Genomic DNA, 18248 nt, shown 5'->3' with positions numbered 1-18248 from the left:
GTGGTGGATGCTGTAGGCGGAGCGTCCTGGAAAGAGCTTGGATGAAGCTGTGGGCGGGGCTAGCGGGGCGGTCGGCCCAGTGGGCGGAGCGTCACGGGAGGGGCGAGGGCCGCTGTGGGCGGGACGTCCTGGAAAGAGCTTGAATGAAGCTGTGGGCGGGGCTAGCGGGGCGGTCGGCCCAGTGGGTTGAGCGTCACGGGAGAGGCGAGGGCCGCTGTGGGCAGGGCATCCTGGGAGGAGAGTGGAGGCCGCTGTGGGCGGAGCGTCACGGAGAGGCGAGGGCCGACTGGGGCGGGGGCATGTGGGAGGAGCAAGAAGGAGGCTGTGGGCCGGCCTAGCGGGGCCTCCGGATCTGGGTCAGGGCGAGTGCTGAGCGCCTACGCGGTGGGTCTCCGCTGCTGTCGCATCCTGGGTAGGTCCCTGTTGTGCTCGCCGCCCTTAACCCGCACCGAGAGCCATGGCCCAGCCGCCGCCCGACGTCAGTGAGGACGAGTGTCTTCCCGAGTACCGCCATCTCTTCTGCCCGGACCTTCTACGGTGAGGGCCGAGTAGGGGGCTCCCTAGGGGCGTGCAACCTCTGCAGGGGTGGCTCGGGGACCTGCGGTTTTATTAGGGCGTGGGGGGACCCCGTGCCTGGCGGCCGGACAGTCTCAATGTCCAGGTGGCGCTGGGGACGCAAGTGCTCTGGTATTTTGACATTCGCCTTGTTGGGAGCACGTTCTGTTTGTCTTGGTCAGTGGCGGTGGGTCAGTTTCCCAGTCCCAGTGGTGGTCCTGGGAAAGTGGAGTGAGGGGCAGGTGGAGGAAGGCTTGTGTGTCTTGAAAATATTTCTCACTGATAAGTTTCTTGTTGTTGTTTTTTGTTTTTTAAAGTAGGCTCCATGCCTTGCCCAACGTGGGGCTTGAACTCCTGACACAGATCAAGATTCGCATGCTTTACTGACTGAGCCAGTTAGGAGCCCCTTAACTGATAACTTTCTGAATAGAGGTTTTTAGGTTGAAATAATTTTTTTCCCCGAAAACCCAGAAAGCATAGGAATGCAGCCTTTAAAAAGTAGCATTTCATTTTCTTACAAAAGTCATCCCTGTTACTAACAATTCAAATCTGATAGAAGTGCCCAGTGCAGGGAGCCAAAATCTTCCCAGAACCACTGGCTTCCTCCCACCCACTAAGTCAACAAGCATCTATCTCTTTAAAGTTCTTCCTGTTAAAAAAGATAAGTAAATAAAGTGCTTCCTGTTTTCTTAGGGACAAAGTGGCCTTCATCACAGGTGGTGGCTCTGGGATTGGGTTCCGAATTGCTGAGATTTTCATGCGGTGAGCACTGCTCTGTGTACTCTGTGCACTCCCAGCCCCCTGAAACTTGTTCCACTTTGCCTGGACCCCGCTGGATCCTGAGATCCCTGGGCAAGATGCTGGGGGGAGGTGGGAACCCCTCTAGGCCACAGGGCATCAGAAAGCATCTGAAAGGGGTCATGTGCTTTCCTGAAGGAGGCAGGACTCTAGGGTCTTGTCCTAGAGATTAGTTGAGACGATGACTCTGGCCCCAGCACCCTCATTTATACAAAGAGGGAGGGTTCATTGGGGCGCCTGGGTGGCGCAGTCGGTTAAGCGTCCGACTCAGCCCGGTCACGATCTCGCGGTCCGTGAATTCGAGCCCCGCGTCAGGCTCTGGGCTGATGGCTCGGAGCCTGGAGCCTGTTTCCGATTCTGTGTCTCCCTCTCTCTCTGCCCCTCCCCCGTTCATGCTCTGTCTGTCTCTGTCCCAAAAATAAATTAAAAAACAAAACAAACAAACAAAAAAAAACGTCGAAAAAAAAAACAAAGAGGGAGGGTTCAGCAGGTTGAGGTAACTGCTGCCAAGCTCCCTGGGGCCTCGTGGAGCCAGAGTCAGGATGAGCTGAGTTGACGCCAGTTGTGTGGAGAGCACAGTGTCTCTTGGGACGGGAGATCTTGACCTCAGGCCCAGGTCAACCACTTGTGCCCCCACCCCCACCCCCACCCCAGGAAAGGACCAGGGTTAGGCTGGGGTTGAGGAAAAGGAAGCCTGCTGATATCCTAGAGACCCTCCCCGGTTTTCCCCAGGCCCCCACTTTTCATACCAGAGAGGTGAGTCTCACTGGGTGAGATTTGGGGATTCATCCATTCCAGGTGAATTTATTTTCCGAGCTGGTGACTTTGTGCATGTTGCTGCTCTGAGCAGAGTGTAGCCAGCTGTGCTGAGGGGCCTTTTGAGGATTAGATGGGACCTACTCAGCGGGTAGTAGCTGCTGTTGCTACTGTGAGGCTGAGTTTGTCAGGAGGCGAGGCAACGCAGGGACCCTGGCCTCAGAAGGGGCTCTCTCTGTCCTTCACTCCAACTTCACAGGGAGAGGCCAGGGCACATGGGGCCAAGCCAGGGGGACCCAGCAGGGCCCATACAGATGCCTGGGCTGTGCATCTGAGGCTCACAGCTGCCTCAGTGCTGTGTGCATGGTGTTTGGGGCACGGCCCACATGTCTGTGTGGCTGGGATACCCTATTGCCAGAGGGACCCAGACAGGAGACCCCAGGGTGGACACCATTGGTGCGGCTGGCTCTGCTCAGACCCCTATGTTTTCTGCCAGCTGTGCCTTCAGCCCGGGGCTGATGCTTCAGCCCAAGAGAGCCTTGGGGGAAGGGAGCTCTGCCTAGGGCACCGGGCAGGAGCCCACCTGGGCGTGTCCCTTGTGCCTTGATGCTCTCACGCTTTACAGGCACGGCTGCCACACTGTCATCGCCAGCAGAAGCCTTCCAAGAGTGTCAATGGTAAGTGGGTTTCTCCTGTGCCCACCCCATCTGTGGCTAGCTGTGGGGGCCCAGAGCCTGTGCCTGGAGGGTCCTGAGGCCCAGAGGATGGTGACACTAAAACCTGTTCCTCCCCCAGATATGGAACCTCAGTGGAAGTGGCCTCCTCCCACAGGGACACCCCTGGCTTTTTACAAAACCTAATTTTTGTGAGGAGGCCCTCATGTTGGGTGGTATTGTTGCCCCAAGAGAGATCTCAGCTCATATGGATTTTGAGGGTGGTTCACAGGTCCCGTCCACCTGGGAGGAGAGTCTCACCCCTGCCACAGCTGGTCTCGGGGACGAGAAGTCAGCGGGGGCCATTGTCGACCCATGACCAGTGACCAGTGGCCTGGAGGGTAATGTGGAAGGAGGATCCTGGCTCCAGGCCAAGGCCACTGGGCCGCTGTCCACCTCTCTTCCCATCTGGCTTCTAGGCTGCCAGAAAGCTGGCTGCTGCCACTGGCCAGCGATGCCTGCCTTTGTCTCTGGACGTTCGCGCTCCCCCGGCCATCACAGCTGCTGTGGACCAGGCACTGAAGGAGTTTGGGAAAATTGACATTCTCATTAACTGTGAGTGGCTGCTGGGTGAGGCCCGGGGGCTTCTGATGGGTCACAGTACCAGACCTCCCTATTGCGGGGGCCTCAGGACTCCTGTCCTGGGCCCCTGGCTCCTTCTGGGTCAGTGCAATCACGGAGAAGGTTGGACATCCTATGAACTTGGCTGGATCACAGAACTGGGGCACTCTCGTGTCTCAAAATTCTCCCTTTAAAAAAAAGATAGGCTTAATTTTTTTTAGTAGGGTTCAAGATGTACAGAACAATCAAGCAGCTGGTACACAGAATTGCACCCCCCCACACACACACACAGGGGCCTCTTGTTAACATCCTGCAGTTGTTACAGTCGGTGAACCAGAATGATAGGTATCATTAGCCAGTGTGTAGTTCACGTCAAGCTTCACTTTTTGCTGAAATTCCCTCTTAAAAACATGGGGTATATAAATCTCCTGCAGCTAACGAAGTACCACGAGCTGAGTGGCTTAAAACAATGGAAATATATTCTCTCACACGTCTGGAGGTCACAGATCCAAAACCAAGGTGTCGGCAGGGCCGGCCCCTCGGACGGGCCCCGGGGAGAGTCAGTCCCAGGCCTCTCTCTCAGCTTCTGAACACGCTGGCGACCCTCGGTGCTCGTTGGCTTGGGGCCGCGTCGCTCCAGTCTCTGCCTGCCTCTTTGCATGGCCTCCCTCGTGTTTCTCTGTGTCTTTTCTCCTTTCCTCAGGGGGACACCGGTCCTTGGATGTAGGCCCCCCCTAAGATGATGTCCTCTTAACTTGATTGCCTCCAAAAGAGCTTATTTCCAGATAAATTCTCACTCACAGGTGCCAGGGATTAGCACTTCATGTGTCTGTTTGAGGAGCACAATCCAACTCAGGAGATGCATCCTGCCCTGTCATGCAAGAATTTACCCAACTGCTTGGGCCCCTCCCCCATCTAGCCTGGACCATCCTGAGGGTCCGTGTGTCCTAACTGCCTGGAGCTCCAGCACCAGCCACTGTCTCCTTGCACCCCGCAGGTGCGGCCGGAAACTTCCTGTGCCCTGCCAGCACATTGTCGTTCAACGCCTTCAAGACCGTGATGGACATTGACACCTTGGGCACCTTCAACACGTCTCGTGTGCTTTATGAGAAGTTCTTCCGGGTGAGCGTCCTTTCCACGTGGGAAAGTCATCTTCTGGCCACCTACTCACTGTGCTCCCCCATGTGTTCCAGGACCATGGAGGGGTGATCGTGAACATCACTGCGACCCTGGGCAGCCGGGGGCAGGTGCTTCAAGTGCACGCAGGCTCTGCCAAGGCGGCTGTGGGTACGGGCACACCCTCTGGTCTGCCTGCCTGGGCTCCCGATGGGTCCCTCTCCGGCCTGTCCCTGGAGGCCCACAGTGTCCTGGTAAAGCTAAGCACAGTGGTGGGCAGTGGAGAGGGCCGGCCCTGGCCCTGAGCCCCGACTCATACCCAAGCCGCCCCAGAAAGCAGAGCAGCCCTGCACCCCTCCTCATGCCTACCTTCCTTCTGTGCAGAGGCAATGACACGGCACTTGGCTGTGGAGTGGGGTCCCCAGAACATCCGTGTCAACAGCCTCGCCCCCGGCCTCATCAGCGGCACAGAGGGGTTCTGGCGCCTGGGTAAGCCCCTTCCGGAGCTTCGTGCCCCGCAGTACCTCTGTGGGCTCCCCTCCCACCTGGCTGGGACAGGCGCACGATGAGGGCCGATTCCTCATGGCTCCCGGGGCTGGCAAAGTGTCCGTCCCCAAGCCAAGTCTGGGCCGTTATTGGTGAGCACGCCTGTGACAGACTAACGGTCACCCAGACGTGGGCAGCTGTTCCTCGGAGGTAGAGGCTACACGGCTGCTGGCCTCGATGTATGAGCCAGACACAAAGTGGGATACCCATTAGAGCTTCCAGAACTCTGACCCTGTGTGTGGCAGAAAGCCCCGGGCTGCTTCTGTAGCCATGTTCTTTCTTACCTTGCCTGTGCCAGCCCTGCCCTCGGTGTTCCTAGATGTGGTTTAGGGAAAGCTGGGCAGGAGGGAGTGGAGGGCCCTGAGTCCCAGGGCTCATGGTGCTAAGCCACCTGCTGCCCTTCCAGGTGGCCCCCAAGCCAGTGTCAGCACGAAGGTTCTGGCCATCCCCCTGCAGAGGCTGGGCAATAAGACAGACGTTGCCCACAGCGCGCTGTTCCTGGCCAGCCCTTTGGCATCCCATGTGACCGGCGCTGTGCTGGTGGTGGACGGCGGGGCGTGGCTGACACTCCCTAACGACATCAAGTTACTGGCAGATTTTGAATCCTTCTCTGCTAAGCTCTAGGTGATGTGCTGCTCCCACCTTTAGGGTTCACCCGTGTCCTTGACCCCCTCCCCGAAACCCCCACCTGGGGGGCTGATGGGCACTGTGCTGGGCCCTGTTGTGTTTCACCTCCATCCCTTGGGTGTATTTCTAGATGTGTACTTGGGAACTTTTGGGTTTCGACTACCCCAGTAGGCCAAGCCGTGGGTAGGGCAAGGCCAGGGAGGCGTCTTTTTGAGCTGGTGGGGTGGTGCTGGGAGGGGGCCCGGCCCAATGTAGTTGCACCCCAGACCTCAGGGCCTCTCTGCAAATCAGGATGGGCATGCTTGCCTGCAGCAGATGGGAACCCCTCTCTTTGGGAGCTCCCCTGGATGACCTTCTCTGGAGGCCTGAGGGCCTGCTGGGCCATGCAGGCATGGGGAGAGGGTACCATTGCTCTCTGCCTTCCCCTTCTGTCCCACTAATCTCCGTGCTGCAGCCAGCCTCTGAGGCCTGCTCACCCTAGTTCCCGGAGCAGCATATTCCTCTGAGGAAGGCTGAGGAGGTGGCTCAGGCCCTCTGTCCCCCAAGCCTCCTGGGTCCCCAACTTCAGGCTGAGGGCAGGAACATTCTAGGGTCGTTGCTGACTCCTGTCCTGTCTGAGGGGTGGATTTGGTGGAGGGATACCCCAGGAGCTCACAGCGTATGGTTACAGCATAGAGCCATGGTTGGTTCCATAATGACCCCCATCCACCCTGGAGGTGGCTTTGTTGGTGGGCACAGGTGAGGCTGAGAAGCCCCTCTTCTGAGGCCCTCTGTGGTTTGCTTGCCGGCAGACACGTTCTCAGTGCCCGGGGCACGCGGGTGACCGGGCAGCGGGAGGGAGTGCGCCCCGGGCTGGCACCACAGTCAGTGGGCTGAGGGACACTCATCTTGGGGAGCTCTGGAAGGTTGCAGAAGGGGTTGCTGGCGTCCATCCCCCTGGGAGACGCATGGGGCCCGGCAGCCTGCTCTCCTGGCCCGGCGCTGACGGGGATCTGCGGCGTGTTTCCTGGGCGCTGGCAGGGGCTGCGCGGGAGGCAGACGCTGGCGCCCCTTGGTCTTCCCCTGTGACCTTGGCATCTGCTGCAATTCCAGACAGGTGTCTGAAGCAAAGGAGGCCTTCTGAAGGGAATCTTGTCCACAACCCCTCTTGGGACGCCTCCTGCGGTGCTCTTTCCAGGACCTGCCTCCCACCCACAGAGAGCATCAAATTGGACAGTGCAGCGGCATCAGAATCCGAGACTGGCCTCTCCCCCGGGAGCCCTGCTGTGTCCACCTTCCCTCCCCCCGGCCCCATCTCCCGTGCTCGGGCAGGAGTGACCAGGCTATGATGCTGCCCGCTGACCTGCCCGCACCACGCGGGTGTCGCCAGAGGGGCTTTGACATTCCAGAGCTGCCCCGGGAGTGGGGCTGCAGCCACGGTGCTGCCCCACGTGCCTGCCCTGCCTCGCCCCGGCCTGGGAGGCCTTCATTCTGCTGCTGCAGAAAGCGGGTGTCCCATGGGTGTCCCGAGGCAGCCCTGCTGCAGAAAGCGGGCCTTTCAGGCTCCCCGTCTTCCCTTCCTGGCTCTTCCATTTTGGGATCTTATTCGGCTAAACCAGGAAGCCAAACCAGGGAGACTAGAAAAGCATCTTTGACCCCTCCCACCCCAGGCCTGGTATCCTGGATCCCCTTACCAGGGTGTTGGGCTGCATACGGGATCCCCCGCCTGGGGGTCACCCATCCCTATCAGCCTTTGGTGACACGGGCTGGGTTGCTCCCCACCTGTCCTGGAGCCAGTCTGTCCTTTGCTGGGACGTCCTAGTGGACTTAGTCCTTTGCCATTCAGAGACTACTTTCTAGGTCCTCCAGCTGGCCATTGTCTTCATCAGCACCTCCCATAGTTCCAAAGGGCTCAGAAAATTCTGGCCTCAGGGGCGCCTCGGGGGCTCAGTCGGTTGAGGGTCTGACTCTTGATTTTGGCTCAGGTCGGGAGTTCACGGTTCGTGGGATCAAGCCCTGTGCTGACAGTGGAGCCTGCTTGGGATTTTCTCTCTCTCCCTCTCTCTCTCTCTTTTCCCCTCCCCCGCTTTCTCTCTCTCTCAGAATAAATAAATAAACAAATTTTAAAAACTACTCTTTTTACTATGAAACATCTATTTGTTGGACTTTGTGAACGTTTTTTTATTCTTCGTTTATTTTTGAGAGACAGCGAGACAGTACAAGTGGGGGAGGAACACAGAGAGAGAGACACAGAATCTGAAACAGGCTCCAGACTCTGAGCTGTCAGCATAGAGCCCAACACGGGCTCAAACTCACAAACCGTGAGATCATGACCTGAGCTGAAGTCAGACGCTTAACCGATGGAGCCACCCAGGCGCCCCTGCAAAAATTTTTAGGAGGAAGAGGGTGATGCTTGAAAAGAATCATGGGTGATCCGGTCATTTGGAGTGGGGGGTGCTTCCTTCCTGTCCTCCTCCGGTGAGGGGTTTAGAGGCCGCCTCCCGCCTCCTACCTGATACTTCCTGAGGCACAGGCACTGGGAGGCTGCCTGCTTCCCTGGTGGGAGGGGGTGTGCTCAGACCAGCCAGGTCCCCAAGGGGGCTGCCTTGCCCTGCAAGTCCCGGTTTGCTCTTGGACAGTGCTGGCCGCCGTTAGAGCATGGAGCTTCAGTTCTCTGCCCCAGGTGCCACATCACACGTCCCTTGTCCCGGAGCCTTTGTTCCGTGGAAAGAGACTGTACCTGTCTTTGAGGGTGCAGGAGAGTGGTAACCACACTGGCTGAGAAGCCACCTGGCAGAGGGTGCTCCACTTGCTTTAAAGGTGCTTCTTGTCACGGAGACTGGAATGTGGTGGCATCACGTCCGCCAGCAAGGCAGACGAATGGGTCCTTCTCATGCAGCTGGGTGGAAACACAAAGCAGTGAGAGTGGTTACTGGGCAGGCTGGCCAGTGAAAGGCAGAGGCTGTCATCAGACAACCCCTCCCGCCCCCCCGCCGGCCGAGCTTGGGTTGCGGTCCTTCCTTGAGGAAGGACCTGGGTGGTGGCCAGAGGTAGGCTGACGGCCAGGGTCTCTGCTGCCTTTGAAGGCTGGGACGCACAGCTGAGGTGCAAACTCCCTCCCACAGGGGATCTGGCCAAAAACAAAAACAAAAAAAACACTTGCTGGGACTCAACAATGGCTTACTTCCAGGAGGACAGAGTCTGGAAAGAAGGTTGCAGAACCAGGCCTTTTCCTGGTGCGTCAGCGTTCTCCAAAGGAGCAGGACCGATAGGATATATAGAGGTACGCCTGAGGGGGTTTGTTAGAGGGGTGGCTCACGCCACTGTGGAGCCCCAAGAAGTCCCACGTTCTCTGTGTACGAGCTGGAGACCCAGGAAAGCTGGCGGTATGATTCAGTCCGAGTCCGAAGGCCTGAGAAACAGGCACTCTGGTGGCCAAGGGTAGGAAAGGATGGACGTTCCAGCTCGAGCAGAGGGAGAGGGAGTCGTCCTTCCTCTGCCCGTCTGTTCTCCTGGGGCCGTCAGTGGATGGCATCAGTGATGCCGCCCACATTGGTGACGGCAGATAATCTTCACTCAGTCTACCAAATCCAACGCCAGTCTCTTCCAGAAACACCCAGAAAAACTGTTTTACTCTGTCGTTGATTGCCTGCATGTGGTGGTCATTTGGCTATGAGATAGACCCTCTCTGTTTGGCTCCCTGCACCCACCCAGGTTGTCCCTTGGGTCTTGGGAGGCTGCTGGCGGCCCCTGGGTCACAGGCACACTCAGCGGTGCCACTTGCTGGGTGGTGAGGCTGGTGGGCCCCGCGCACAGGCTGGCGAGAGGACCGGGGGTGCGGGCAGACGGCCCCGGCAGTGGCACTCAGGCTCTGTGGCGATTGACAGAGAACTAAGTTGTTCTCTTTCACATTAGCCATCTCTAGATTCCCTCAGGAAGTGTCAGGTTCTTTGAAAGGACGGGTAATTCCGTGCACGTGAACCCTGGTCAGAGTTTCCTGCAATCTTCGCTGTAGAAGCTGATCTCCGGGCCACCCTGAGCTCCCCGTTCGACGGTGAGGGGGTCCCGCTTTCATCCCTTCGAACCACGTGAGACCAGGAGCCAAAGCAGAGGACTGCCAGCCACAGAGGCAGTGCAGCCTTCCAGCCTCTCCCATTCCTTCACCAGCGTCTCAGTGAGCAGATAGGCATTTTTGAAAAGCTCTGCGTGCTTTATCTGTTGAATGAATAAATGAACCAATCCCAGCTTATTCACCCTATGCCGTGTGAGCCACACAGATTATTCCCGAGACATCCCACCATGCAAAGGACGTTCGGGTGTTCTCGCCCTTGTAATACAGAAAGCAAAGGAAACCTCAAAATGGTCTGAAATAAGGAGTGCTGATTTGGGGAGTTTCTCTCTGCTCACTCCTCCTGTTGTCATGGTAACTTGGTAGAATTCGGCGGTGGCTTGTATGAGCCGGCTCTGTCCTTGGTGTCACCTTAGAAAGGCCCAGAGGTCAGCACCAGGCACTAAGGCTGGTTTCCCAAAAGCCAGACTTGAGCCGTGCCCTTCTCTTGGTCCCTGGGTTGGCACACCCTCCCCGTGTTTGTCTCTGGTCGCTCTGGGTCTTTCACCTCACCCCTCCCCATCCCCCCTCTTCGCTCACACACTATCCACCAAGTGCACACTGAGCTCCTGCTTGTGCCCGGCACCCTGGCTGAGGACCGAGGCGTGGGCACCCCCCGAGTCTCCTGAACTTCTGCGCTCTCTGCCTCGGCATGTGTGCACGTGGGGTCGCTGAGTAAAGCGGGAAGAATGAGGAGTCCCAAGAACCCCCACAATTGGAGGCTCAGTAGATGTTCCTCTCTCCTCTGACCCTCACATCCCCTTGTCCTTATCCTATGGATTAGAGCAAGCCCGCTTCTCGCGGTCAAGCCCCCACCCTACATAGCAGGTCCCCGGGAGGGGGAGGGCCTTGCTCCTTCCTGCCCTGCATAGAGGCCCAGTCACGCTGCAGCTAGGTCCCCTGGAGCAGGGTCGATGAACTCTCCAGGGTAGGGTTTCCCTGGCGGCACATGGGCCCCCTCAGGCATCTCCCTCAGGATACTGAGGCTAGTCTGTGTTGGATGCTGGCATCAGAAATCTGCTCTGCGGGCGCCTGGGTGGCTCTGTCGGTTGAGCGTCCAACTTCGGCTCAGCTCAGGTCGTGATCTCGAAGATCACGGTTTCAAGCTCCGCGTGGAGCTCTGTGCTGACAGCTCAGAGCCTGGAGCCTGCTTTGGATTCTGTGCCTCTCTTCCTCTCTCTCTGCCCCTCCCCTGCTAGCACTCTGTCTCTCTCAGAAATAAACCTTAAAAATGTTTTAATTGCATCTTAAAAAAAAAAAAAGAGGGGCGCCTGGGTGGCGCAGTCGGTTAAGCGTCCGACTTCAGCCAGGTCACGATCTCGCGGTCCGTGAGTTCGAGCCCCGCGTCGGGCTCTGGGCTGATGGCTCGGAGCCTGGAGCCTGCTTCCGACTCTGTGTCTCCCTCTCTCTCTGCCCCTCCCCCGTTCATGCTCTGTCTCTCTCTGTCCCAAAAATAAATTAAAAAAAAAAAAAAAAAAAAACGTTGAAAAAAAAAAAAAAAAAAAGAAATCTACTCTTACTCTGGCTGTTCAGATCCAAAGAGAGGGAATGTGTGAGAACGCTCCTGGGCTCCTTCACTGGCTCCAACGGTGGGTGTGCTAGGGCTCTAGGGCCCAGGGGTGAGCACCCCTTCCTTCTTCCACTTCTCCCTCTCCCTGGGAACCTGCACATTCCCCTCGCTGCACATCAGCTCTCTCTACGACCAGGTCCCAGCCACTGTGTGTTCAAGCTGCAGCCCAACCCCTGGAGAGAAGGGCTGCCTTCCTTCCCTCAGAGTCACATCCCCAGTCCTGAGGAAAGGTACCCAGTCACTCCGTTCGGATCAGGAGTCTAGCGCTTTTCAATAAGCCGCAGCCAAGGTTTGATCACACATATGAACACGGCAAGTCCCATTACAGCCACGGGCTGTACAGAGGGGCTGCTTCTAGAAAATGTGTTAGCAGACCATCCCATGTGGATCCTGACTGACACCAAGGAAACTCACTAAAGACCAATGTGTAGCCTAGCGTGCTGATGTGTGTGTGTGTGAAACAGTACCCCCCCCCACCCCCCACCCCCGGACAGGGAGTTGATGGATTTCACAGGGTTCTCCCTGGACTCTGGTGCAGATCGTTGGGAGCAGACCCACATAACTTTCTCAACAAGCAGAGGATTCTATGACTCTTTATTCATTTGTTTTGATTACCTCTTATATTATTTCTTCCAGTAATAAATGTAATCAATATGGGTCTCACTAGCTGAACTCTCAGAGGATAATTTTATTGCCAATTCTTGGAGTTTGAGGGGCACCTCATCAGATCCGAATGTCAGAGCATCTCGAGGAGACGGTACCTGACAGGTGTCGGTTGAGGGATGAGAGATGTTTGTCATAAATCTGCAGAATTGGGGGGCGCCTGGGTGGCTCAGTTGATTAAGCCCTAGACTCTTGATTTTGGCTCAGGTCACGATCTCACAGTTTGCAAGATCGAGCAAAGAGCCTGCTTGGCATTCTCTCCCTGCGCCGCCCCCCCCCCCCCAATAAATAAACATTTAAAAAAAAGAAATAGGCAGAATTATCTCTTCTGCCACCACATGTAACTTGGACAATTTTTACGTGATGGGAGAAGAATGATGGAAATTACATCTTCAACTCTTCAAAAAGTGTGACCTGTGGCCAAAGAAAAGAAGCTCCGAATCCCGCAAGAAACTCTCCCTGCTAGCTCCTCATGCCCATCCCCCAGCCATGCTTTGGGCCCCGGGGGAGGTGAGGTGGGTGCAGACTGTAGGCTACAAAGCGGTCTGGGCACGGCTGCGGGGACTGGCGAGGTCCGTCATCACAGGAAGATGCGAGCAGGTAACGACGACGTCAGAGTGAAATGTTTAAATAAGAAAACCATCCAAACCTCCGCCGAGTCAGGAGGAATTAGACTGTGCTTTTACAAACTCATGTTCTATTTTTACTCTGAGGAATGTACTTTACTAAATTTGAAGGTGATGAAAAAAATCCTTCCCCACTGAATAAAATATCAGTAAACACGAGTGTGGCTCTGTGCTCTCCACTGCTGGAGGCTAGCGGGGGAGGGAGTGATCTAGACCGAAAATTTACTTCCAAGTTTACTTACCAAGTGCAAAATGTTAATCTAGTTTTCAATACTGAGAATTAGAAATAGTTGGCCTGAAGTTTTTGTTTATGGCTTGATTGAGGTGTAACTGACATACAATAAATTGTATGTGAAGTGTATAATTTGAAGAATTCTCTAGGTCTATATCCATGAAAATATTACCACAATCACCGTCACCTGCAGAAGTTTCCTCCCACCCCTTGTTAATCCTCTCTCACCTCTACCTATGCCCCTGTCCTTAGATGACCTGTCCGGAATGACAGCTCAGGGCGTGGGAGGACAAGGCAAGACCAGACAGAAAGGAGGGGAGCTACTCAGGAGAAAGGTGGGGACAGTAGGAAGAGGTGCTGGGCCCTTTTCTGGAGCACCAAGTGTAGGTCTGCTTGGTGGTCCTGCTCCTTTGTCACCCTGGCCCCATCATAGGTCTGTGGCCGGTCCCTTCTTTCCCCAGAATAGAGCTTAGCCCTCCTCCTGTGCCCATCTCCAGGCCACCCTCATGGCCTTCCTGGGGTGCCAGCTGCCCCATGATGCCCTGCACAAGGCTCTCACTTGACCACTGGCTGGCTCCAGCCTGGACTTTGAGCTCTGGGACTCAGGGCTGGCTCTGAGCACAGATGTGCAGCAGCCTGGCCCCCAGAGCTCACTGAGGGAAGGACCTTGGGAAGAGCCTTCACTACCCAAGAGCCTGCTTCCCAGTTCTCTGATCCGTGTTCTCATCATCCCTTCACTTTTGACGCCTCCTTATTCCCCAGCAAGTTACACAAATTACTTTCAAATATTAAAATAAAATGGCTGATACGGGGCGTCTGGGTGGCTCAGTCGGTTGAGCGTCCGACTTCGGCTCAGGTCATGATCTCATGGTTCATGAGTTTGAGCCCCGCGTCGGGCTCCGTGCTGACAGCTCCGAGCCTGGAACCTGCTTCAGATTCTGTGTTTCCCTCTCTCTCTCTCTGCCCCTCCCCCACTCTTGCCCTGTCTCTCTCTCTCTCAAAAATAAATAAAGATTAAAAAAATTTTTTAAAAAGAAAATAAAATGGCTGATAGAGAAGACCTCACAAGGGTGGGGAAAGAACAGGTAGTTTTGATGAAACTGGCTATTAAGTGAGAAAAATAAAGCTGGGTCTCTATCTCACATCACATCAAAATAAAAAAATTCCAAATGAATTAAAGACATACTTGCAAAAGGAAAAACTATAAATACAGGCAGATATCTTTATATATATATATATATATATATATATATATATATATATATATATATATATTTAAGGGGCACCTGGGTGACTCAGTTGGTTAAGCATCTGACTTTGGCTCAGGTCATGATCTCACCGTGAGTTTGAGCCCCATGTTGGGCTCTCTGTTGTCAACTCAGAGCCTCCTTTGGGCCCTCCACCCCCCTCTCTCTGCCCCTCCCCTGCTAGTGCACTGTCTCTCTCAAAAATAAAAATAAACATTAAAAAAAAATAAAATATTTTAAGTAATCTGTATACCCAACATGGGGCTCAGACTCACCGCCCCAAGATTAAAAGTCACATGCTTTACCAACCAAGCCAGCCAGGCGCCCCCATAGACAGGTATCTTTGAGACTTTGGGTAAAATATTTATTTACCTAATTTTAACTGTTTACAACTTCGATTTTTTTTAATGTCTGTTTATTTCTGAGAGAGAGAGAGAAAGAGAGAGCGCAGGGGAGGGGCAGAGAGGGCAAGGGAGACAAAGAATCCGAACCAGGCTCCAGGCTCTGAGCAGTCAGCAGAGAGCCCAACGTGGGACTCAAACTCGTGAACTTCAAGATCATGACCTGAGCTGAAGTCGGACACTCAACCGACTGAATCACCCAGGCACCCCAGTGAAATTCTTAAAACATATGGACCAGCCTGGAAAATAGCACGAGACATCCAGGTATTCCCTACCCACATTTACCAGATGCTGATCCTTTGTCCTATGTGTGCTCAGCCTTTGTGTCTTGCAGGGACATAGCAATATAGCTAAAATTTTACCCTGTGCCCCTTTCCTCTTCCAGCCCCTCAACATAACTCCCACTCTTGTTTTGTTATTTTTACTACAAATGAACGTATTTGCAGCAATTTGTGGTCATTGACCACATTTTTAACCTTTGCAGAAATGGTATTACACAGTCTCTGTTCTGTAACTTGCTTTTATCAGCAGTGCATTTTAGAAGTCAGCACAAGCTGACGTGTGCACGTGTGGTTCATCCATCAGACCTGCTACGAAGCATTCCCTCACCATCGACGACACCTCAGCCATTCAGCAGTCTCTTCGTGCGAGCATGAACACCAGTGCTGTCAAACACCCCTTTCCTGCCTCCTCATGGGCTTATGCAAACTTCTCCCCAGAGGTACTGGAGGTGAAAGTGCGGAATCGAAGGGTACATAGACCCTCAGCTGTGTTGGTAATGCAAATCCCCATGCTCTGCCGGGTTCAGACTTGATTCTTACTGATTGGTGTCCAAGGTTACCTTCACTAATTCCCTTGATTTCCAATGGGGTGAGCATCTTTTTTATGTGTCTATGGCCACTTGAGTTTCCTCTTCTGAAACTGCTTATTGTTATTCTTTGCTCATGTTTCTGCTGGGTTGCTGTTCTTTTGGTTTTTGAGGAATTCTTTGTGTATTCTGGAAATGAATCCTTTGTCAATTACATCTGTTCTAAATATCTCTTTCAAGTTGCTATGGACTAAACTGTGCCCCACAGATTCATTATTTGAAGCCCTAACCCCCAGGCAGGGAGAAGATATTTGCAATATTAAAGACTGATTTTATCTGTAGATAATGTCAGAGAATCCAATAAAAGAACAAGTAAGTGCTCCGACTGGGCAATTCACAGATTTGGGATCCCAGTTGGTCAATAAACACAACAAAAAATACTCAACCACACTAACAGTGAAGTTCAAGTAAGACAAGATGCCATTTTAAGTTCATGGGACTAGCACAGACAGCAGAAATCGTATGTAATGCCTACTATAATTTTGGTTTTTAAAAACTTGCATTTAAAAAAAAGTAGAGGGGTTAAGCATCAGACTCTTGATTTCAGCTCAGGTCATGATCTTGCAGTTCCTGGGTTTGAGCCCCAAATCAGGCTGGGTGCTGTCTCGGAACCTGCTTGGGATTCCTTCTCTGCCCCTCCTGCTCTCTCTCTCTCACTCTCTCAACATAAATAAATAAAATTTAAAAAGAAATAAAATAAAATCTTCTAAAAAAACACATTAAAAAAAAAAAAGTAGATATGGGGCACCTGGGCGCTCAGTCTGTTAAGTGTCTGACTCTTGAGCTCAGCCCACGTCTCCATTTCAGGGTCATTAGTTCAAACCCCACGTCGGGCTCCATGTTCCATGTGTAGCCTACTAAAAAAAAAAAAAAAAAAAAAAGTAGGTTTGTGGGGCACCTGGGGAACTCAGTCCAAGGAGCATGCGACTCTTGATCTCGGGGTCATGAGTTTGAGCCCCACGTTGGTTGTAGAGATTACTTAAAAATAAAATCCTTTTCTTTTTGTTAGTAAAAGTAAATTTGTGATCAAATTGAGCCTTGTCGATCACCCTCCCCTTCCTTCCGTCTATTGCCAAATCTTACCAGGTGATGGAGGAAACTTACCCCAGGAGAGACAATCTTACCTTCCAAGTGAGGTTTCTTTTTTTTTTTTTTTTTTAATTTTTTTTTTTTTCAACGTTTATTTATTTTTGGGACAGAGAGAGACAGAGCATGAACGGGGGAGGGACAGAGAGAGGGAGACACAGAATCGGAAACAGGCTCCAGGCTCTGAGCCATCAGCCCAGAGCCTGACGCGGGGCTCGAACTCACGGACCGTGAGATCGTGACCTGGCTGAAGCCGGACGCTTAACCGACTGCGCCACCCAGGCGCCCCCCAAGTGAGGTTTCTTAACCACTTTCCCTCAGCTCCCCTGGGTGGGTCCAATGAGGCTGTGCCAGGACTCTGTTGAGTCACCTTTCTGGTCTTCATCTTCCTATTTCTTCCCACAAGCCAAATGCCACCAGGGAAGAGGAATCAAGGAAACCTACGTGCTTGGAGATTTCCAAAGATAAGTGTTTATTCAAGTACCTTTCAAAAGTAGGGGTGCCTGGGTGGCTCAGTTTGTTGAGCGCCCAACTGTTGATTTCAGCTCAGGTTGTGATCTCATGGTTTGTGAGATGCAGCCCTATGTCTGGCTCTGTGCTGACCTGCTTGGGATTCTCTCTCTCCCTCTCTCTCTGCCCCTCCCTCATGCACTCTCTCCCTCTCTCTCTCTCTTAAAATAAATAAACTTTAAATTTTTAAACATTTATTTATTTTTGAGAGACAGAGAGAGACAGAACGTGAGTGGGGAGGGGCAGAGAGAGAGGGAGACACAGAATCGGAAGCAGGCTCCAGGCTCTGAGCTGTCAGCACAGAGCCCAATGCGGGGCTGGAAACCATGAACCATGAGATCATGATCTGAGCTGAAGTCGGATGCTTAACCAACTGAGCTATCCAAGTGCCCCTAAATAAATAAACTTCAATTGAAACAAAACAAACAAACAAACAAACAAACAAACAAACAAAAGAAGAGTCGTAGAGAGAAGTTTCACAGACATTCACCCAGACCCTAAATCCAACAGTTGTGAACTGAACCCCACCCTCCCTCCCTCCCTCCTCCTCTTCTGTGTAACTATTACCAGGTTAAATTAAAATGTGCATAGGGTGGGTGTGGAAGAGCGCCTCCAAGTGGAATCAGGGGCTGCTTTTACCCAGCTAGTTCATTTCATCTGGAATGTTACATCAAAAATGCCCACAGACCACAGAAGGGATGCTTGATGCCGTTGGAATGACTGACCAGGAAGTTGTCACTTAAAAAAAAATTTATTATTATTATTATTATTATTATTTTAATTTAAGTAATCTCTACACCCAACATGGGGCTGGAACTCACGACTCCAAGATCAAGAGTCACACGCTCCTCCAACTGAGCCAGCCAAGCACCCCAGGAACTTGTCACTTTTAATGTTCCATGAACAGAGTCTCTTGAACTATTGCAAGCAGGAAGGTGTATGCTTTCCATGCTGAGGTTCTATTTGGGCATGCCAGCCAACCAGGGAATGCAGATTTTTCCAGTACTGGTACAGTGGCAGGAGGACCTCCTGTTGTTTTTACTTCACCCACATTAACACAGCTATTGAGAAAGATTGACACATCACTCTAACTACCTCTGAAAATTATGTTTGGTCAAATGCATCAGCTTGATTTCAGATTCTTGCCAAAACTGTAGATGTTTTGAAAGCATACAGCTCATATAAGGAATTGATGAGTTTGGGGAGGAGGATCCCCTGCCTCTCTTTTCCCAATGCCAACCTGACAAAACCTGGAACTGCATGCCCTGGGATTCTGTCATAGGTGA

The 18248-nt window shown here is 53.2% G+C and overlaps 1 protein-coding gene across 7 annotated transcripts; it reads left to right on the top strand.

The window, feature by feature from the left end:
• The first annotated feature begins 220 nt into the window (after positions 1–220).
• On the top strand, positions 221–15579 carry DECR2 (2,4-dienoyl-CoA reductase 2). Of its 7 annotated transcripts, none has more exons than XM_058710146.1 (9): positions 221–537; positions 1249–1317; positions 2735–2786; positions 3242–3377; positions 4381–4505; positions 4577–4670; positions 4884–4988; positions 8842–8934; positions 15027–15579. In XM_058710146.1, exons 1-9 carry the CDS (start codon positions 458–460, stop codon positions 15152–15154), a joined length of 882 nt encoding a protein of 293 aa, XP_058566129.1. In that variant the 5' UTR covers positions 221–457; the 3' UTR covers positions 15155–15579. The 7 variants fall into 7 exon arrangements, with proteins under 7 accessions (XP_058566129.1, XP_058566134.1, XP_058566133.1 ...); XM_058710150.1 differs by lacking the exon at positions 15027–15579 and adding an exon at positions 9567–9909 and having other exon boundaries at positions 226–537; XM_058710147.1 differs by lacking the exon at positions 15027–15579 and adding an exon at positions 5452–5669 and having other exon boundaries at positions 238–537; positions 8842–8931.
• The last annotated feature ends 2669 nt before the right edge of the window (positions 15580–18248 follow it).

Source organism: Neofelis nebulosa, chromosome 18 (genome assembly GCF_028018385.1).
Source record: "Neofelis nebulosa isolate mNeoNeb1 chromosome 18, mNeoNeb1.pri, whole genome shotgun sequence".
In the NCBI taxonomy this organism is placed as follows: Eukaryota; Metazoa; Chordata; class Mammalia; order Carnivora; family Felidae; genus Neofelis; species Neofelis nebulosa.
This window is presented reverse-complemented; position numbering and strand designations above follow the sequence as displayed.

Excerpts from the sequence above, each read along its gene's own strand:
- DECR2 (XM_058710145.1), top strand. The coding sequence starts at position 458 with ATGGCCCAGCCGCCGCCCGACGTCAGTGAGGACGAGTGTCTTCCCGAG. Across the intron at positions 538-1,248 it reads TTCTGCCCGGACCTTCTACG|GGACAAAGTGGCCTTCATCA; the intron begins GTGAGGGCCGAG and ends CTGTTTTCTTAG. Across the intron at positions 4,671-4,883 it reads CTCTGCCAAGGCGGCTGTGG|AGGCAATGACACGGCACTTG; the intron begins GTACGGGCACAC and ends CCTTCTGTGCAG.